Source organism: Asparagus officinalis, chromosome 4 (assembly GCF_001876935.1).
Source record: "Asparagus officinalis chromosome 4, Aspof.V1, whole genome shotgun sequence".
Taxonomy (NCBI): Eukaryota; Viridiplantae; Streptophyta; class Magnoliopsida; order Asparagales; family Asparagaceae; genus Asparagus; species Asparagus officinalis.
Genome location: NC_033797.1, coordinates 132,755,487 through 132,777,464, shown reverse-complemented (window position 1 = coordinate 132,777,464; position 21,978 = coordinate 132,755,487). Strand labels below are relative to the sequence as shown.

General features: G+C 37.4%; 1 protein-coding gene across 3 annotated transcripts; it reads left to right on the top strand.

Annotated features, from left to right (window-relative positions):
• On the top strand, positions 6,924–20,380 carry LOC109839066 (dol-P-Man:Man(7)GlcNAc(2)-PP-Dol alpha-1,6-mannosyltransferase-like). 3 transcript variants are annotated; one of them, XM_020407497.1, is made up of 7 exons: positions 6,924–6,972; positions 10,647–10,688; positions 10,806–10,851; positions 13,920–14,006; positions 15,043–15,098; positions 18,319–18,436; positions 20,154–20,380. In XM_020407497.1, exons 2-7 carry the CDS (start codon positions 10,650–10,652, stop codon positions 20,363–20,365), a joined length of 558 nt encoding a protein of 185 aa, XP_020263086.1. In that variant the 5' UTR covers positions 6,924–6,972; positions 10,647–10,649; the 3' UTR covers positions 20,366–20,380. The 3 variants fall into 3 exon arrangements, with proteins under 3 accessions (XP_020263086.1, XP_020263084.1, XP_020263085.1); XM_020407495.1 differs by lacking the exon at positions 6,924–6,972 and adding an exon at positions 8,677–8,777 and having other exon boundaries at positions 10,622–10,688; XM_020407496.1 differs by lacking the exon at positions 6,924–6,972 and adding an exon at positions 8,687–8,777.

Sequence of the window (21,978 nt, the reverse complement as noted above, 5' to 3'; positions counted from 1 at the left end):
CTGACAAAGAAGCTCATAACCTGGAATCTTCCTCTGATGAAGGAAGAGAGACGGAGAACGAGCAAAATCTCTAATCTGCCAAAATGGAAGAATTGGAAACCCGTCTCAACGCCATTACCAACAGAAGCGAGCTCCAAGACGAGGGAGTTGTCAAGCCCTATCCTGTCGAATGGGATGCAGCCCCTTATCCTCCGAAGTTCGAAATCCTGACGTTACAAACTTTTGACGGCACGGGATCACCGAACCAACATATCTATCATTTCAAGTCACAGGCTAGAAATATGAAATCAAACGACGCCATACTGGTTCGATTGTTCATTGGCACCCTCAAGGGAGTTACCTTTGAATGGTTCAGGAAACTGCCTGCCGGATGTATCCAAAAGTGGGCAGAGCTAGAGAGACTATTCCTGTTAAGATTCTTTGAAGAGGATACAGAAGTCTCCATCCATACCCTTCTCGCTACTAAGCAGAAGAAGAGGGAGTCCGTAAAAGCCTTCGTCAAAAGGTTCCGCACCATGGCTCTCTGGTGTTCGTCAGGTATGACACAGTCTACCTTAGTAGAGACTTGTCGACACAACTTGCAAACCGACCTCCTAGCCCGAATAGGAGTTGCAGAATGTCGTTCTTGGAGACAACTAATCTCTCAAGGTGAGCAGGCTCAAAAAATCATTGCCAGGATCAAAGCTGAGGAACAAAGTAGGCAGGATCAGCCCGAGCAATCGGACCAAGCCTAATCTTCTCCTGAGCAACCGGACCAGACTCACTCTTCCCAGTCAGAAGGGAAAGATACTATAGCCACTGAAGTCAATCCTCTTCAGTAGGATGGCGGGTCCAACAACTATCACGTTAACAGTTACCTCTGATAGTCAAACTCGTTAGATAATGGCTCACTAGGCGATGTGCTATGTCTACTCTTTTTTCCCCATGCACTTATTCAAGACTGGGGGTTGGTTTATTTGTAGTCCATTGGATTATGAATAATAAATTTTCTGAGTGGTCATGTTCAATAAAATACCTCTGTCAACCACAAAATCTACCACAAAACTATCACGTTAACAGTTACCTCTGATAGTCCCTTAACTTGCCAATCCTCTTCAATAGGATGGCAGGACCACAAAACTATCACGTTAATAGTTACCTCTGATAGTCCCTCAACTTGCCAATCCTCTTTAATAGGATGGCAGGTCCACAAAACTATCACGTTAACAGTTACCTCTGATAGCCAAACTCATTAGATAATAGCCTACCTGGTGATGTGACTCTATTCTGACTTTATGGATAGTGCCTCACTAGGTGATGTGCCTTGTCTACCTCTTTTTTATTCCCCTGCTAAGTCTTAATCAAGACTGTGGGTTGATTACTTAGAATCCACTGAATTAAGAGTAACGAATCTTTCACATCGTCGAGTTAACATTACACTTCTAACGATCATAATCCCCACAGAGTATGCATTCAGTTTGCATCACTCCCAATTTGTCACGTTAACAATACACCTCTGACAATCAACTTATCAATCCTTGACAATAGGATGATAAGTCCTCAAATTTGCTCAAATCGCAATCTTCCCCAGCAAGACACTAAGTCTTCAAAATACTATCGCTTCTGATGATAAACTCACCTAGCAAGCACAAACTCGTCAAGTTAACACCACACCTCTGACGACCAAATCAACTTATCGACTCTCTCCAATTGAGCGATAAGTTCTCAAAATTGCTTCCATAGCAATATCTTTCTTGTCACGTTAACACTACACCTCTGACAAAATCAACTTATCGACTCTCGTCAATAGAGCGATAAGTCCTCAAAGTTGCTCTGATCGCAACACCAATCTTTTCACGTTAACAATACACCTCTGACAACCCACTTATCAATCCTCGTCAATAGGATGATAAGTCCCCAAAGTTGCTCCAATCGCAACACAAATTCTTGTCACGTTAACAATACACCTCTGACAAAACCCACTTATCAATCCTCGTCAATAGGATGATAAGTCCCCAAAGTTGCTCCAATCGCAACACAAATTCTTGTCACGTTAACAATACACCTCTGACAAAACCCACTTATCAATCCTCATCAATAGGATGATAAGTCCCCAAAGTTACTCCATTCGCAACATAAATTCTTGTCACGTTAACAATACACCTCTGACAAATTCACTTATCAATCCTCGTTAATAGGATGATAAGTCTACAAATTTGCTCTGATCGCAACACAAATCTTATCACGTTAACACTACACCTCTGACAAAATCAACTTATCGACTCTCGTCAATAGAGCGATAAGTCCTCAAAATTGCCCGATCGCAATATTCTTCTTGTCACGTTAACACTACACCTCTGACAAAAATCCATTTATCGATTCTCTTTAATAGAGCGGTTGGTCCACAAACCCGTCAAGTTAACACCACACCTCTGACGACCAAATCAACTTATCGACTCTCTTCAATAGAGCGATAGGTCCATAAAATACTGTTAGGTTAACATAACACCTCTAACAGTCAACCCCCCTAATGAACTTGTTAATCCTTTTTTCAACAAGAATAGCAAGTTTTCATTATAAAATCCCCAGCGGATTAAAGATTTTCTAGAATTATCCTAGTGATAATAAAGAAAATTTTTGAATTTCACTTTAGGTGAAAATTCATGCCAAGTTAATACTATACCTCTGGCACTTCCAACTTTCTTTCAGTGTTTCAAGCCACACAGGAAGAAACGACACCAAAAATCCATGCATTCACGCATGGGGGACTTTATCTCGATCCCTAATTAGAGATAAGTCTACGTCTAACACGCGTTGCCGGTTAATCTTTCGCCGTGAAAAAGACACCAGGATTCAAGCCTGGGGGAATCTATCTCGACTCCTAAACAGAGATAAGCCTGCATCTAACACATGCTGCCGGGTGGTTCGTTCCCACGAAAATGACCAAGTCTACGTATTCAACATCGTAGCACCAAAATCCATACCTTTCACGTATGGGGGACTTTATCTCGATCCCTAATTAGAGATAAGTCTGCATCTAACACATGCTGCCGGGTAGCCTATTCCCGTAATAATGGCAAAGCCTACGTATTCAATATCGTAGCAGGTTGTTATTAATAACGCCAAAATCCATGCTTTACACGCATGTGGGACTTTATCTCGATCCCTAATCAGAGATAAGTCTACGCCTAACACGCGTTGCCGGTTAGTCTTTTCCCGTAAAAATGACAAAGTCTATGTATTCAAAATCATAGTGCTAAGTCTAAGAGAGTTTATTATTTTAGCACAATATTACATGTGGAATGGATTTAGACAATCCACATGCTAGCCCGATTCAAACGGTAGTCGGTAAAGGCTTATCAAATCCGTTGATGGCTGAGGGTTTGCCAAAAATCCTATGCATGTTCGTAGGTCTATTAGCTTAATGGATGTGAACCGAACAGATGAGCTAAAGACAAGTCTCAAAGACTTAGTCAAAAATACACGGTAGCCGCTTTCATGTCTTAAGTCAAAGCGCCAAGATCAGAGTTGAGATCCAAAGTAATTCGAAAATTCGTCCCATTCAACCGCGAACTTTCGAAAACTTTGGAGGGGGTTCTGTAGGCTGTCTAAAAATCATAATAGATAGCTTATCCCCCATCAAATACCGATGATGGAAGTTACAATCTGACGACTTCCAAAATGCCATAATTTGAAGACTTTCACGTAGATCGCTGAAGGTTACAATCTGACAATTCAACAGCCTTCATAATCAACATCGGGAGTTACAATCTGATGACTCTCATATTTTCAAGGAGCCAAGATGAAGGTTACAAGGTGACGATCTTTGCAACGCTCTAGCAAAAGAGACTACAAATTGACGATCTCTTCATATTAAAACGCAGATATCTCTCAAACCGTAAGGAATTTGGCAAAATGGAGGAAGCGAACCAAAGCCTTTGGCTAGGTTCGGATGGCTCTGTCTCGTCAAGATAGCCGATTTTCATATATAATTCGTCCAATTCCGACTTACGGTTTGAAAGTTATGACCTGTTCTTCGCAGCAAGTCATGTTCTAAAGTCCGTCTGCAAGACTGGATTTCGTCTGAACATTGGACTTAGCCTGAAGCTCGTCGAGCCCGCCTGAGACTCACCTCTGCATCTAATATTCGAAACGCAGAGGTCATGGCTACGTTCCAGATTCAAAACGCAGAGGTCGTCCCCGCGTTCTAAACTCAAAACGCAGAGGTCGTAGCTGCGTTCTAAACTCAAAACGCAGAGGTCGTAGCTGCGTTCCAAACTCAAAAGACTGCGTTCCAGATTCAAAACGCAGAGGTCGTGACTGCGTTCCAGATTCCAAACGCAGAGTTCGTGGACTCAAAGCGCAGAGTCCATGCAGAACCCACCTCTGCGTTTCCCAAACACAAAACGCACACGGACTGTGCGTTCTCCAGCAGACATCTAACTCTGTGACGCAGAGTTAAAGCACAAACGCACACATAACGTGCGTTCTTCAACAAGCTCAACTTTGCGTCCCAACTCTGCGTTTCAGAGTTCACAACGCTGCGCGACCTGTGCGTTTTCAGCCTAAAACGTCCCAACTCTGCGTTTCAGAGTTCACAACGCATCGTGGCCTGTGCGTTCAGCCACCCAAAATAGGCCCAACTCTGCGTTTTTTAGTCTAAAACACAGAGTTCGGCCCAGAACGCCCAGATTGGCGTTTTGACTTGTTCAAAGCACTAACAGAACGGTTTCAAAACCGTTTTCCCCACGATTTGGGGAGCTGTTTAAGGGGGGGGGGTTACACCCCACTCAGCCCATTGAGGAGCAAATTAAGGGGGCGGTTACACCCCATTAATCCCCTATAAATACCTCGAAACTCAATTGAGTTCGGATCCTTCTTTTTTTTTGGGCAGCAAAGAAGAGATATTCGGCTGGCTGGAGCTGGCTCTTTGGGGATCCTTGATCGGGCATCTTGGAGCTTTCTGCAGCAACAAAGTCCTTGGAGCATTCATCCTTGGCTTATAACCGACTTTCGGTTAAATCAACTCTTTTTCAAGAGTTCAAACTCGTTCAGAGTTAAACTCGAGTTGAACTCGATCTGAGTTATCAACTTGTCCAGAGTTTCAAAACTTGCTCTGCAAGTCCTTCTAAAACTCGCTCTGAGTTATTAACTTGTTAAGAGTTATTTTCAAACTTGCCACGCAAGTTCTCCACAACGTCAAATCATGAGGAGAAGACCACGTTCCAGTGAATCAAGACGTGCGGATCGTCAACGGAGAGCAAACTTGACGCGAGCATTCGAAGGAGGCACTCCATCGCCACCGTGAAGAACCCAAAATTAAACAAAGGGGAGAATCAAATTCATTCTCCTCTCTTTTGTAATCGGAATCCAAATTGTAATCGATTTTGAGAGAATACAAATCAATTTTTCTTTTATTGTCTTTTTACTGCAAATTTTCCAACAAACAGTATGATGACATGCTGCTTCGATGTCTCTCGACGACAAAATCACATAAAGCTCTGCGCGAAGCCCACGATAGTACTTGTGGGGCTCACCAGCCCGAACCTAAGCTCTGGGATCGCCTGCGGAGGATAGGCTACTATTGGCCCGGGATGGTCAGCGATGTAGTCGCTTACGCCAAATGTTGGCACGCGTGCCAAATCCATGCCAAATTACATGCATCGGCCGCCTAAAGACCTGCATCTGGCAGCGACTTCATGGCCGTTCGAAGCATGGGGGATGGATATCGTTGGACCGATATCTCCGCCATCAACAAAGAGGTCATCGCCAAATGCCCCTTTAGAGCATCTCCATCCCAACGCCAAAAATCCAAATTGACGCAAATCTTTCACCAAAACTTCCTCCAACAGAGCGACAAAGTTAGCGCTATTTTAAAGCGCTGCTACAGTGTTGCGCCAGGAATGGCGCAACACTGTAGATATGGAGTCCCCCTCCCGCCCAAAATTTTTTTTCCTCCTTAAAGTTTGTTATAACAAATCAAATATTCCAACCACATCCCATTTTATCCATCATATTTCCCATTTTATTCTATTTAGTTTTTTTATTGTTTTGCTTTTGTTTTTTATATTTGTATTAATAATATATATTATTTTATATTAATTATTATAATGAAATTAGAGTATAAAATAATTATTAAAATAAAATTCAAAAAGAAAAAAATAGATAATTTAATCCAAACACTTAAAATTTCATAATACTAGAACCAAATGAAGAAATAAGAAAAACTTACATTTAGATAAGAAAAACTTACACTTAAAATTTCATAATTATATAATTTGTTAAATATTTTAAATAGATAAAAATGTTAAAATATAAGAATAATAAAATGAATATTCTTTTTGGTGTAAATTGGTTGGAGATGGAATAATGATTTGGTGTAAAAACTATACTAACTTGGTGTAAAAACGACACCATTTTGGGTTTTTAGGATGAATATGCTCTTACTACGCTATACAGTTATCAGGTTATCGGGTAAAACTTCTCAAGCCCGTACCCACTTACTTAGGGCCCGAAGACGGCGATCGGGTCGATGTGTTCGCAGACCTTGCGCAGCGAAGCTTGGGGTTTGAGTTTCAGCCTTTCAGGACTCATGGCGACCAAAAATGGCGCTGCCTGGAACGGAAAATTCTCCAAATTTCTTCACAATTTCGGTAATTTATCTGTCTCCCCATCGATCCCATCTCTCTCCTCTCTGTAATCCTTCACTGAAATGGCCGATCTCGATTCTTGTTGCAGGTTGGGATCTGTTGTTGGGATCAGTAACGTTCAGGTACGTCTTAATTACTTTGATTATTGAATTTTTTTTCTAGCTGCAAGTATTCTTCCAGCGAGGCAAAAGCGCAAACAGTTTGCATGCAAACATGCTGCATTTTGTTAGGTTCCCTGATTTCTCTGCCGCCTGCTCATTAGCTTTCTTCAGTGAATTTTTGGTATCTTTTCTGGACTATTGTGCGCCAATGCCCGACTCAAGCAGTCCAAGATTAAAAATTTGTAAGTGAAATTGGCTGATACTTGCGAAATATCGTGGTTTCCATTTTTCTTCTCCTCAGACAAGGGGAACGGGAGATATTTCATGACATATTATCATTGTAGCGAGGAACATTCTGATAAAATAGAGCAACATTAGTAAAGTTTGAAACCATTTTCCACCTAAGAGATGTTAACTTATAGCAGATGTACATGTTTCGGCGAAACTTATCCCTCATTTAATGAGAGTAGCAAGGGACATGCCCGAGAGCATGGTGTATAAGAACAAACATAGACTATCTTGAATATTTAGGTTGTGTTTGGCAACTATTCCATAACCAAGTTAGTGGATACTGGTTAAGTAATTAAATTATGTTTGGCAAAAAACTTGATCAGTCAAACTTGGCCTAGTTTTTAAGTTCATTTTTCTCCCCTTAACAAGGTTAGAATTGGACCACCTCCTCCTTGAACCAGTCCTAACCTTGTTAAGGACTTATCCAGGTTAGGTTGTGGGTTGCCAAACACACCCTTATACTAATGTAAAGAGTCATATGAAACTTATTCACCTCTTAATGAAGCCATGGTGGTTTGTCCACTCTCGTTAACTTTTTATGACTAACGTCTTCCTTCCTCTAATCTTATATATATAACTCCCTCACTTTCTGTCCTCTCTTCTTCATTACCCAGTCTTGAGGGTATTAAACATCCAATTTCTTGCACACGCCCTAGTGCAGGGCACTTGCAAGGCGCATAAAGGCGATGTCACATCAGATGCAATAAGGTTACAAAAAGCGCTAGGCGGCCTAGGCATTGGTCCCGTCACCAAGAGCCTTGGCGCCTAGGCGGGGGCCTAACTTAGGCGGTTTTTCTATGTTTTAGTTACTATAATTGATAGTAAATGCCAATGTTTTAGGAAAAGCTTAGGCACCGGATTGACGTCCTAGGCTGATTTTTTTCGTTTAACTGGTGGTGGATGAGGTTTTACAGAAGGTTGGAGGAGATAGAGTAGGTGTTCATAGTTAGAGGTTGAAGGAGTTTGGAGGAGGTTAGAGAGTGTAGAGGCTACAACAAAAGATATCACGATCAAGCCTTAAAGGGTGCAATCCTCGTAGGCGGACACACACTTCCCTAGGATGCAATCATCAAGAACTAATGATTTGTTTATCTTTGAACAAATCTAGGTATTTGTGCTAATTCTTAAACCTGATTAACTGATTTGTTTCATGCATTAAACTATATGCAGCAAACATTAGTTGGTCATAGACTTCTTAGTTCTTGCTTAGAAAATTCAGTTTTTTGTTTGATCAATTGAATGGCTTAGTGGCAATCTGGAGATGGCATTTTGCACAATCCAATTGATCAAAAATGTTCTTGCATATAAAAATTTCAGTTTTTTTTATCTAATTGACGAATGACTTGTAGACAATCTAGAGCTAGCCTTGTGCACAGTCTAGAGCTGGCTGTAACAATCCAGTTGATCAAAAAAATTTCTTGCACTAAATTTAGTTTTTGGTTTGATCAACCTATTGGCCTAGTGGTAAATCTAGACATGGCTTTGTTCACCATGTAGAGCTACACAACCCATTGCTGATCTCTTATCCTTCTTTCTTGGCTCCATCAGTTAGAGCATCCAAGTCAGTGTTGAATTTTCTTTCTCCTCAAATACATGACCAATGAATAACAACTGTCTAATGTGATGATTGATGGTGTCTTCAATTGCATCTGTAGATGAGACTCTCACTCTAATTATGGGGAAGTGTTGCATTACATCAGTCGGGTATGAGCATTGTGAGATGCCTATTGGGAAAGTTTGGTTATGAGTTCTCGTGGTGAGTTGAAAGTGTGTTAATTTTCTTTTCCAAAGTCTTGAGGTCTTAATTTTTTAGGTTTAATATTATCCTATATAAATATTCAAAAATGTTATGCTTGCGACATGTGCCATGATATCTTGTTTGGAATGTCTATTGTTCATAACTACAATTTTGTGTTCTTTCAAGATATAAATTCTGATTTTAGAAACCTCCATTGGAATTTTATGGGAGTATGCTTTTGTGCAACTTGCAAGCAAGTAATAAGCTATTTTGGAGCATTGTTGTAAAAGTTGGCCTAGGTGATCGCCTAGTGAGACCTAGCCCCAGGCTACTTCATTTTTCCCTAGGGGACACCACCAGGTCAACATGGTCTCCTGGGTGACCACAGGTGGCCATTCCAAGTAAAAAAAAAACCCAGAGGAGGCGGCTGTTATGAACAAAAACATAAACCTAATCTTTGAATAACCTAAATTCTAAACCCGAATACAAAAAATCCAGACCGGACAACTTAAAAGCTCAAACCCAATAATTTAGAGCTTAATAACTTAGTAAGTCAAATCCAATAACTCAAAAGCTCAAATCTAATAACTTTATAACTCTAACCTAAAAACTTAAACTAAAGCAAATAACTTAAACCCAGAATCCAGACTAAATATTATATTACTCTATCTCATACCTGTCGCGGGTTATTTTTTGTTGGAAAAATGTTAGTTCCCAATTTTCACCTCTACCTTCTTATTTGTCCTCTTGACCGCTGATCTATTGGCATTTATCTTCGACGACTGTAATACTCGAAGATTTAGTCGCACATTGAATATTGATTGAATAATTGAATGATTTATAATATAAGTCCAAGGAGTCAAGTGTTGACTTGTCAATTTTGGCAGTGGATTGAACCAAACCTTGTGTTGCACTCGATGAGGGCCTAGAGCTTATATAGGGCCAACAGGCTCCCGGGCTCGGGGCGTGACAAATGATAGCAGAGCAGCTAGTTAGCCGAAAATGTGGAGCTAAGTACTATGCAGGACTAAGTGCTAACGCCGCCTTGAGGCGTCAAACACCTTTTGTAATATTGCTTTGGAGAATTACTCATGATATGACACAAACTTTTAAATTGAACTGTCATCTTCTTGGATATATTGTTGACCAACTTGTGTAGAGTCCGTCCAATTTCTAGGATCTTTGTTCACGAAATACTTTTAATCGGTCTGATATAAATTTTAAACAGAAGCTTCATTAAGAAAATCCGAATGTAAGTGGTATTCATAGGTTAGTAACTGCATCCTTGAGCTCTATTGTCGAAAAACATCAGTTAATGCAAAAGGAAAATCAAAACCACTTCAATACAAGGGTGAGATCTAATACTTCTATTAATTATTTATAATTAACATAACTAGAAAGGGTTAGTGACTATTGAGTAAGTTCCTTATTTTGAAGCTAGTCACTGATCAAGATGACAAAATGCAGTATCAATCTTCTAAACCATAATTAAGCATGACAGACATGTATTGATGCCTGTTCTCCCAAGATTTAAACTTCTTTTTCTTTTTCCTGAAGCATTTCTAGCATGACGAAAAGTTTTATTTTTACATTTGTGTCATCTTTTACATCATAGTAGAGTTTATCTTGCTTCACAGAAGTCCATCTGCGATCTATTTGTTGTTGTATTTAGAGAACTACATGTTTCCTAATTGATGAAAAAACCATTGCTTTTCTGTTTGTGTTCTTTTTACTGTCTGTAAAGGTATTACTATTGTAATAGCTTTCCTGCATCATTTTTATTATATAGTGCCAATGCATTCTCAGAATTTTACCTTTCATTATTCACATAGGACTTCTGTATTGTTTCAATTTTGTTACAGGCAAATTGTTGCATTTCTCTTGCAGGCAATGCATGATATTCTTTACCATCGATACCACATAGAGAAGGCAAGTTTTTCCATTTACTTTAAGTTGGTGTATGGCCCTTTATATTCTCTATTTCCTTTCTTAATAATGCTTTGATCTCTGCTTTTTATTCCTTAACATTTGATATGCTTGTCACAGTATGACCATTTGGATTTTCCTGGTGTTGTTTCTCGTACTTTCTTAGGTAAATCTTTAAATCTTTCATGATACAAAGGTGCTTAGATGTAATGGGCATCATACTGCTTGGGATGCAATTACTTTCTTCTCAAGTTTTGGTTAATTGTTCTTTCAGACTAACACTTCGTAGTTTTACTTTATTAAGTGAGAATGTTGCATATTTAGCAGTACAAGGTATATATGTATCTAGAATTTCATATCACATTTGAATTGCATATTTGGTTTGGTCAAGATTTCTTTATGATATAGAAATTTCGTTTGCGTATTATTTTTGTGCTAAGCAGTAAATGGTTATTGGTAAATGGTCGTGAACATTCTGCTTAATCTCATGTGCATCGAGATACGTACACGAATATTAATATTGGTATCTGTCATATTATTTGATTGTTTTTGCTAAGACATTGTTACTTTAGGTAATTTAATGTATCGCTTAGCGTATGACACAATTTTAATAGATTTCATTTGATAAATGTATTAATTTCTCATATCTGACCTTTGCATGCCATGAGTTTGGCTCCAAGGCGTTGATGTCAGCTGATCATAAATCTTTATTAAATCTTGTGTGAGTGTTTGTTCCAGAGTCGACTCCTTTTTTATGGGTGTTTTAGGTTAATCAGAGAGTTAAATTGCTCTCTCTCTATTGGATCTTATTAATAGAATGAGGAATACAACTAGACTTATCCCTAACCAATGTAGGACTAAACTTACTACAATAGCTTTCAACACTTCCCCTCAAGCTAAGCATACATATCATACATGCCTAGCTTATCACAAATAAAGTTGACTCGTGTTCTCCCAAGAGGTTTTGTGAGAATATCTGCAAGTTAATGCTCTGATGGTATGTGCTTGGCTCTAATGATCACTTTCTTGATCTTCTCATGAATCAAGTGGCAATCAACCTCTATGTGCTTTGTCTTCTCATAGAATATTGGATTCTAAGCTATGTGAATGACAGCCTTATTGTCTCCATACAGGCTCATGTGATGCTTCAAAGGAAAATCAATTTCTGTTGATATGTCTCTAACCCAGATCAACTCACAAGTTAGATTCGCCATGACTCAATACTTGGACTCAACTATAGATTGAGAGGCTACACTTTGTTTTTCTTCTTCCATGAAATTAGATTTCGCCAAGAAACACACCATATCCAATAATCGATCTCCTGTCAAACGTAGATCATTGTCCAAACTGCATATGAGAATTTTGCAACTCCCTTGTGACCACTATATAAATAAAGGGCTCCCTCCTTGAGTTTTCTTAAGATAAATAAGAATCCTCTTCACAGCCTCTATGTGAGGTACCGTAGTTGTTGAGAGAAACTGACTCACTATGCTGATAGAAAATGCAATATTTGATCTAGTAATTTTTAGGTAGTTTAGCTTCCCTATAAATTGTATGTATTTTTCACTGTCTCTCAAGAACTCTCCCTGGTCCAATAGTAGTTTGATCTTGTCATCCATAGGTGAGTCAGTGCCTTTGCATTCTGACATCCCAGCATTCGACAACATATTAAGCACATATTTTCTCTGAAATAAGAACATTTTATTATTCAATCTAGCCACCTCAATATCTAGAAAACATTTCAAGGGTCCAAGATCCTTAGTCTGAAACTACTGTTGTACACACTCTTGCAAACAATTGATGCCCTGTGCATCATATCCAATGATCACAATATCGCGAACGTATACAATCTAAAGTATTCATTTCCTACCGTGAAGTCTCCAGAGTACTAAGTGGTCTTTTTGAGCTCGATTAAGATCAAACTTCTAAATTACTGCTACAAAATGTCTGAACCAGGCCTGTGGGGATTGCTTCAAGCCATAAAGATATTTCTTAGCGTCCAACTGCTATAAAAGCCAGTGATACCGAGCAGCAAGGGAGATAATAATTTGAATTGACATCATCTTTGCTATAAGAGAAAAGGTGTCTAGATAAGCCAGCCTATATATCTCTGAGTCCCTTCGCAACTAGTCGAGCCTTGAGACGAGCTAGAGAGCCATCTCTAGTAAGTGTCTGTTCTTACGCTACTGCATTTTTCAGGTTAATCAGAGAGTTAATTTGCTCTCTATTGGATTTTATTAATAGAATGTGCAATACAAATAGACTTGTATCTAACCAATGTAGGACTAAACTCACGACGATTGATGTTAACTCTCAACTATGAGAAAGGTCAAAGATTAAACTCATGACGATAACTCTCAACCATGAGAAAGGTCAAAGATGATAATCTGATGTTCCCTTAGAGAGTATATTTTCTCGCATATAAGTTTTTTATTCTGTTCAGAGGAGAAAAGGAAATATATCTTTCATGATTAATTAATCTTTTTGATGCGGGACAGCCTACAAAATTTGGGTTGATTAGATTTAAATTTTTGGTTAAGATATTATATTTTATCTTTTCAGTTAGGATAATAAAGTTGCAACTTTAGTTCATATTTTGTTAGTTTTTTTGTTTTCTTTAGATGATATCTTTTAGTTATGGAGTTTATTTGATGTTATCCGTAGTGCATTAGGTTTCTTTTATAAATAACCTGTGATCTCTATTTGGAGGATGGACATTGATGAATGATAATTTTTGTGTTTGAGAAAACCTCACTTTGAAGAATGTGCGTTGTTAGGCGTGAAGCCAAATTAGTTTTTTGTTCAAGCTCTTTCAAAATCCTCTCCTCAATATAATCCCCTGACTGCCATCCAAACAAAAAGACATTTCTTTCGATACTGCTCACGTGAACAGTACCTCATGATCACTATTCACGTGACCGATGCCAGTCCATATTCTTCTCAATCAGCCCCTCTGACGATCCAATGGGCACCCATGATCTTTCATACCCTTGCTATTCTTGAATGATCAATGGAGAATCTTTTTGACTCGGAGTCCTCTCAGTCTGTTCGCCATCACTTTGTTAGATTTTTACATTAATGTTAAGGCTAAAGGCTTTTATTTAAAGTTACAAAGTTACAGCTACTGCATGCTTTCAATTGATTATTATTTGATGAAAAATGAGCTCTATCTTGTTAGGATATGCTCCGGTTATCAGGTACTGACCATACTGCTAAATCTTGTTTGTCAACCAGGGGCCATTTTTGTATCAACTTTGGCATCACCAATGGTATTACTGTTGCATTTGTTACACATGCCGAAGATTTACAGTCTCATCACTGGTATTTTTATATCTCATATTACTTATGTATGTAAACTTTTTTATGATATGTTCACTTAAATCATTACTATGGTTACCTTGAAATTTGAATGGAAGTGTAAATCTGTTATTTGGTTTACAAATCGACACTTCTCTTAACCCCGAACAACCCTAACTCTCTCCTCCGTCCTAATCTCTAACTCTCTCCCCTCCGTCCTAATCCCTAACTCTCTCCTCTAAATAGTGTCTCCTCCTCTTGTCCATGACAACATCATCGACACAGACTCATGTCGACTCTCTTCTTCTTTCCTCCCTTTGTTGAGCTTCACCTTCGACTCCCCTCCCTCTGATCTCTTGATGATGAGACCATCATTGGAGCTGACAAGGACAATCGTTTCCTTTCTCTTCTCTCCATACATTAAACTTCTCGAACTTAAGTCAAGTGTAGTGCTTGGTGTATTGATTTCTTGTTGAAAGGGAGTGTGTGGTTGTACATTTCAAGAATAAGTTGGATCCGACCGAATGTACATGTCATGAATATTCTCTATACTCGTATGATATATTTAAAATTTTATGACGCAAGATCTCCAAACATATATGAGGGATATGTGGATTCGTGACTGGGAAGCTACAAATTTTAGTGCAAGAAATATTCACATTTTTAACAAAGAAGAAGAGTTCCCTTTAGCTATTAATTTTTATTATTTGAAATCTTTTATATAGTTCGAGTTACTGCGGTTTTTAAATATTACTACTTCGCAAAGCCATCTTATAGGAAATAACGTTGATTCACACATAATGTGATTGCCTAGTCAACAATATATTCGTACCTTATATTTTCAGTCTGTGACACAACTGAGTCATGTCGTGGCTGTATCCTGTTTCCGTAGTCCTGCAATCAGGACTTCTTGAGTATACCTGAATTGATGTCTGCTTGTCTCATAAGAAAATTTAGTACTTTCTATCAAAGAAAGTTGGTATTTCTCTTTATAACTATGTGTATTCTTTTTCCCTTGCAAGAATATAAACTAATTAATCATTTTTTCTTGCGATCATAGTTCGGCTGGTGTTAGGTTGCACAGTATTATTAGCCTTTCGATTATTACGGGTTCAGGTGAGTTTTCCATCTTTTGCACCCAAATTTTGCATGTTCGCATAATTGAAAGTAGTTATGCATAAGTGAAAAAGAGATCTGTATAACTCATAAAGCAAAGATTTAAAATATATGGATCTTCATAAAGTATTTCTTATTCTTATCAATATTTGTGTAGGAAACTATATGCTTCCACCTCTTAATAACAACTTCAGGAGATATCCTCCCAATGGAGAACATTATTGGACTAGCACATGGTGGTTGTCGGCATCATAAGTTTTTTTTAATGAATCATTGACTTATGCCTTTATGATCAGTTGATCTTTATGTAGTTGGATATGGTAATTAGCTATGTTATCTGGGTGAGGATCCCCTTCAGTAACCTATTTGATTTTGCCAGTTAATCACATCCACTTAGATTTACTGTGAGAATTTTCATTCATGTTCCAAAACCTATGTTTCATGCCCATCCATATGTCATTTCTTTAATCTAACAATGACTAGCAGGAGTGTGTTTATAACTCATTAGTAGCTGAAAGTGACTAGAATTATGAGCTTGGATCTTCTTCAATTATCAGAATGTAACAAATCAGTTCTTTTGGTTTTTCTCTGATTGGAATCGTAACTTGAACTTTTGACCTTATTGTCACAAGCAACCTTATGTCATGTTTTTAATCTAAGAATGACTAGCAGGAGTGTATTTATAACTCATAAATAGCTGAAAGTGACTAGAATTATGCGCTTGGATCTTCTTCAATTATCAGAATGTAAGAAACCAGTTTTTTTGTTTTTCTCTGATTGGAATCGTAACTCGAACTTTTGACCTTATTGTCACAAGCGACATATGCCTTGCCACAACTCTCTTTGACTTCTTTTCTGCCAATTAACCACATGGAATCAATGAATTGAATCTATCTTGCATAAGCTTAGGGATTCACCGTTTTCAACATTAGTCAAATTGCATCGTTGAGTGCTTTGAGCATGAGAAGATACTGATTATGCAATGGGTAATTTGGAAACCCATTGTGGATTCTAGGAATGTGGGGTATCATACGTTACTAACAAAAAAGTAACTTTGTGGCATTATCATCTTCCTTGACCACAAAATCTATTTCAACTGTCTGGGGGCAACTTAAAGATTCTTTCACCTATGGGAATATGGTGTCAGAATTAGATATTTAAAAAGCAGTTTGACTTATTTCTCAAGAGTTAGACTTCTATCTATCTGATCTTGTTTCTTTCAGTTGCCTTTTATTTCACATTCAGATCCATTTCATACTGATGGTTTCTTCATCATAAAGACTTTGTTTAAAATCTTTAATGACACTCGATAAGCATTTTTTTTCCTAAGCCATCTAACTGCAACCTTCTTAGGTTACATCTTATTTCTTTCTTCTCTTGTATATTGATCGAAGGCATTGCAATCAGTAGTTTTAATGGATCTGAACTACTAATTATGTTTTGACCTTCATTTTTCCTACAATACTAGTGTACTGCTGAAGTTTCATTCATCGTTTCTGTTTTTGTTCAAGCTAAATTTACTCCCTTCCCCACGTGGCATCATTGCATCTACCTCATCTTTTTAGTTTTTAATATTTATTGGTTTAAGATTTGGCTGCTTCTGCTGATAGCACAGCCTAGGTCCTTTCTATCTTGTTATATCTGTAACTAGAGATCAGGAGAGATCTTATATTTTATTTTCTAAGATTCATGGCTAGACTTTTCAATTTTCTTGTTCTTAATTGTTTAACTCTTCACTCTGTAGTTAAAAATCATTTTATTAGTACTTTTTCTAGTCTTTAAGTTTATCTGCTTTAGCCCCAGCTGTTACTGTTTGTTGAGAACCTGTTAATGTTTCCTGGTCAGCTAACACAATAGTCAGTTTATTAATCATAGAAACCTACTGGCAGTGGCCTGTGACTTGTACTGCTGCATAATGATTTAATTCCTGAAAGCATGATTGTTCAAAATATCATCAGACTAAGTAAGCCTAAATTTTAGGAAAATTTCAAATCAATATACTGTTCAGGTAATTGAGATTGAGATTTGCACTATAGCAAACCAACATCCAGTTGCTTTAACTAAGCTAGCAAACTTGTTCAGTACAAATTGAGATCATAAGGCTAAGTGCATGCTCCACAATATACCATCAGCTTTAATAGGACATCAATCTTTAAGTTGTTGCTGAATGTTCCAGTCATGGCAACTTCATGAGATTGGCTTTCCATGACACAGTCAGAGACAGTCAGCAGGCCTTCAGTTTTTTCCTTTAACATTGAGAAATTCATGCAGATTACATTAAGTAGGATTTAATCAAGATCTCTTAATTCTGAAATAGTATCAGAAAGTATCCAACTAAAGAAGGAAAAATGACTTCATTTGATCTTGGAAGCTGCAACAATCTTACAGGCCAATTTACGATGGAGTTAATCAAGGGAAATTGTACATATATTGGAATTTTTTTTTTGGCTGAAGGTGTAGATTTTGGTATGAAGTAGTTTCATGGACAACATTATCTTTGTTTTCTCTGATTTGAATATTTTACAGCGAGTGCACCTTGAGCACATTGAATAAAGTGGTCAGTGGTTGTGATGCTTTTAGAATCATTTATCCATAACTACTTCCTAGACAGAAATTCCCAAGGCTTAAGTGCACTTAAATACCCTATAGTTTCCCTACTTGTACTTATATATCCTCACTTGCTTTTTAGCAGCACTTATATGCACTAAAGTTTTCTAAACTTGGAACTTATATACCCTTACTTTTTTTTGGCAGCACTTATATACCCTAAAATTTTTAGAACTTGCAATTAAATACTCTTAAAGTTTTTTAAACTTGCACTTAAATACCCTCAGTTATGCAAAGTTGAGGGTATTTTAAGTGCAAGTTTTAAAAACATTAGGGTATTTAAGTGCCAATTTTATAAACTTAAGTGTATTTAAGTGCAAGTTTTTAATACTTTAGAGTTTATAATTGCTGAGAAAACAAGTGAGGGTATATAACTGAAAGTGATGAGCACTTTAGGGTATATAATTGCTACCAAAAACAAGTGAGGATATGTAAGTGCCATATAGGGGAAACTATAGGGCATTTAAGTGCAATTAAGCCATTTCACAATTTTAGCTGTAATCACTAGGCTTTAGCATATGCACCCATTAAGTTTCTTAGAAACCATATCTACTTTCAAATTCAGGTGCTATACTTTTCCAACTTCCTTCAATATTTAATTCAAATTAAACAGGTTAGAAACAAGTTTGGTCGCCATGTGGAAGCCTTCTTTGTCATAACAGCGGCTCTGCAGTTTCACTTGCTGTTCTACTCCACGCGGCCTCTTCCAAATATATTGGCTTTTGCTTTAGGTGATCACCTTTCTCAATAAATTATTTACTAAAAGTTTGTTTCCTTCATTGGAAAAGCAAATTATCTACCTGTCTAAGGCTTTTTTGTTTCTTCAATGAGTAGTAATTTTTGTATTTTTGAAGTGTTATCCAATAGATTATTTGAAGTTTCCATCCTACGCATGTTGACTTACTTGGTTTATGTAGTTCATGCATATCCAATGGTGTGGGTCTAGTCTGGTAATTATACTTAACTATTTCCCTGCTTGTTTAAGCTTGGGCCTTTTTAGATATCTTCTGCACATGCCTTGAACAAAATCAGGTGCCTAATAGGATATTTGCTAGGTGTACTTGGGTCTTTGTTAGGCAAGGTCTATGGATATGCTTGCTCAGGGTTTTTTGGTACACTTCTTGGCTTATTGCCATCATGGCGTACCTTTTACTGACATTGTATTTTTGTTCTCATTTGGTCATTAGTTACCTACTCTCAGATAACTGATATATTCATTTAGGTTGGTTGAGTCTCTCACTTTCTGGTTAGGTAAGGCTTGGGTTAGGTTCAACACGGCAATACACAACAGACAAACACATGGCACAGACATTTGGGTTGGACGAAGCTCGCATTAGGGTTGGGGAAGTCTTGATTTAGAGTCATACGCGCAAACACCTGAATTGGGTAAGGCTTGATGTAGGTTGGTGACGAGCTAAGTTGTTACCAAAGTTCAATTTACATTGAGATTTGTAAGTCCAGCTTCAACTCAAAATTTCAAAATCCAACCTAGGTAACAATCTTCCACTTGGGCTCAAGTTGGGTGGGCCAAACCTTACCTGATTTATGTGCATAGTTACCATTTTGAATGCTATGTTTGAAGCATAATTGTATTATCTATTCACATTATGTTGACGCTCAACGATGTTACTTTGTAGAAGGTTCCTCCCTTCTTTTTATGGTCTTCAAGCAGTTTTATTTCTAATTCTAGTGTGTGAATATTGGCATTCTTTGTTCGCATGGCTGAGAGGATTCTGGACTATCACATTGCGAGGGACTTTTCCCTGTCAATGCCATATTTTTTTTATTTCTTGGTGGTCCTTCTATGGGGCTTCCACGCCTCCATTGTGTTTACTCAACCTAGTGGAGGAACATATTCTCTAACCTTTCATGTAATCGTCTCACGTCTTCTGGGGTCTCATATGAGTCCTGTATATCCCATCGTTGATATTATGTCAAGCAAGTCTATGTCAATTATGTCATTGGTTTAATGTTTGTGCATATTCAATCTCTTCACTGATCCTGATTAAACTTCATGAATGATTTGCAAATTGCAAGTACCCTTAGTCTGATTTGTGTTTTTATATTGTGGAATCTGATTTCAATGGGATCAAGTATAACCCATTCTTGGTTTTAAGGGAAGTTTATACCAATTATGTCATTGGTTTAATGTGTATGTATATTCAATCTCTTCAATGACCCTGAATGAACTTCAGAATTGATTTGCAAAGTGCAAGTATGCTTAGAATTTTATTATTATTATTATTATGTAGTTCTGACCTCTTCCTGGAAACCTGCTGCACATCAATGTTCTGCCATAAATTTCTTCTGTTTCACTCTAGAAATGGACTGATATAGAAAACATAAAATAGCATAGAATTTAACCAACAATTCAAGATATAGTAATCTACAAAGTAAAAAGTTATTATTGAGTTTACCAAGCTTTTTGACCATGTTGTTTGCATGCAGTTACTTTAGCTTATTCCTTCTGGTTCAAGGGGAATTCTTCAGCAACTTTGAAATGTTTGGTATGTTTATGCTTCTTCGACATGTTCATGTGTCTCATGTGTGATATTTTCATGCTTCTTCTACATGTTCATGTTCTCATGCTTTTTCTATGGGAGGATGGGTTGATAGACCAAACCATATCCAATCGAACTAGAACAGGTCAATGGGAATGAACATACTCAAATCTTTCTGGCATTGTCATGTTTATGAGTTGCAACACTAACTATGGCTATATTTTTGCTATTTTCATATGAAATATGGCGGGAACAAGGTTGACGAGATAGAATGTAGTTCTAAATTGTTGTTGTGCTGTCTTATGCTTACGATGCAAGACTATAGTAATGCTGACAGAATACCATTATTCAAGTTAAATTTTTAGTAAGAAGCAGGTTAGATTCAGTTTGAAGGACAGGGCAGACATCACTGGTAGATGAACCTGTAAGAAGCTGATTGATGAGAGAGTTTAAAGAAAAGGTAAAAAAGCAGAAGATAACCAAAGAGAATGCCTCACTGGAAATTTAAGAGCATAAGTCAGGCATTCAAAAAATCCAGTAAGAGACTGGAAAAGAAGTTGTAGTTGCATGTAAATCTGACTACGGTAAACAAGATGTGGTATATATACTTCCATCTGGCTTGAATTTTGCATCATGATCTGGACTAGTTTGCATTGTCATAGTCAAAGAATTACTTGGTCTATTTATGAAATTTTTTTTATGCATGCCTTCCTGATTATGTACATTATGTAATCTAAGAAGTTGATTTTCAAAATCTGTTTAGCCTCCTCCCTCCCCCTCCCCCCCCACAATCATCACACTCTATATCATTTGTCATGTCTTTGCAGACTTGCAACAATTATATTTAGATGTACACGTGCTGCTATTATGGACCAAATAATAAACTTTATGGTGGTATTGTCCTTGCATTAATTTAACTGCTTGTTATACCACATAAAAGCTACCAATATGAAATCATTTTAGATTCATAAGTTGTGCTAAAAATTTCATGCTGAATATATATATATATATTTATATATATATATATATTATATATAATATATAATGAAAAAGGTTATGCTTGGTACAAGCACGAAATTTTGTGCTTGTAGTGATGTGTCACATCCCTATTACCACTCTCACTACCCATGTGAATGATGTCCCATATTTGATGAGTGAGGGGATTACGACATCACTACCAACACAACTTTTGTGGGCTTGGTAACACAAGCCTAACCCATATTTGCTCCTCTTCCTTCTAAATATATATTATATATATATATAATAATAAATATATTATAAAGATAGTCAACATCCCGACCTCCTATGTAGAAAGTACCTATGTGTGTTGGCTGACTATAACACTAAAAGATAATTGAGAATTATAAAAATCAAGCCAGCCAACCTCATAAACCTGTGTCTGCCTACCCTTTATTTGTAAAGCATCCATCTTCGCTGATCTGGTCTTGTCTACAATCGCACAAGCCGGTCCGCATAGTGAAGAGCTCCTATCCCTTCCAAATCTATTCTATGAGGAAATAACATCATTTCTCAGATGCTTTAACTGGAAATTGTTCCATTGCACATAAAGATTCTTTCCCATTTTTGTTCTGTCAAATGTGTCTAATTGATTTGTGGAAAGAAAAAATAAAGGTTACGAAAAAGTTCTAATTTACGTCGCTATGTCAAATCCTTTGTGTAAGAATCTGGAGTAAAACAGTTGCAAGACATTGAATTAGACAATGTTTAAATAGCTCGATAATGATTATATCTGACAATTTATACGTTTTTGT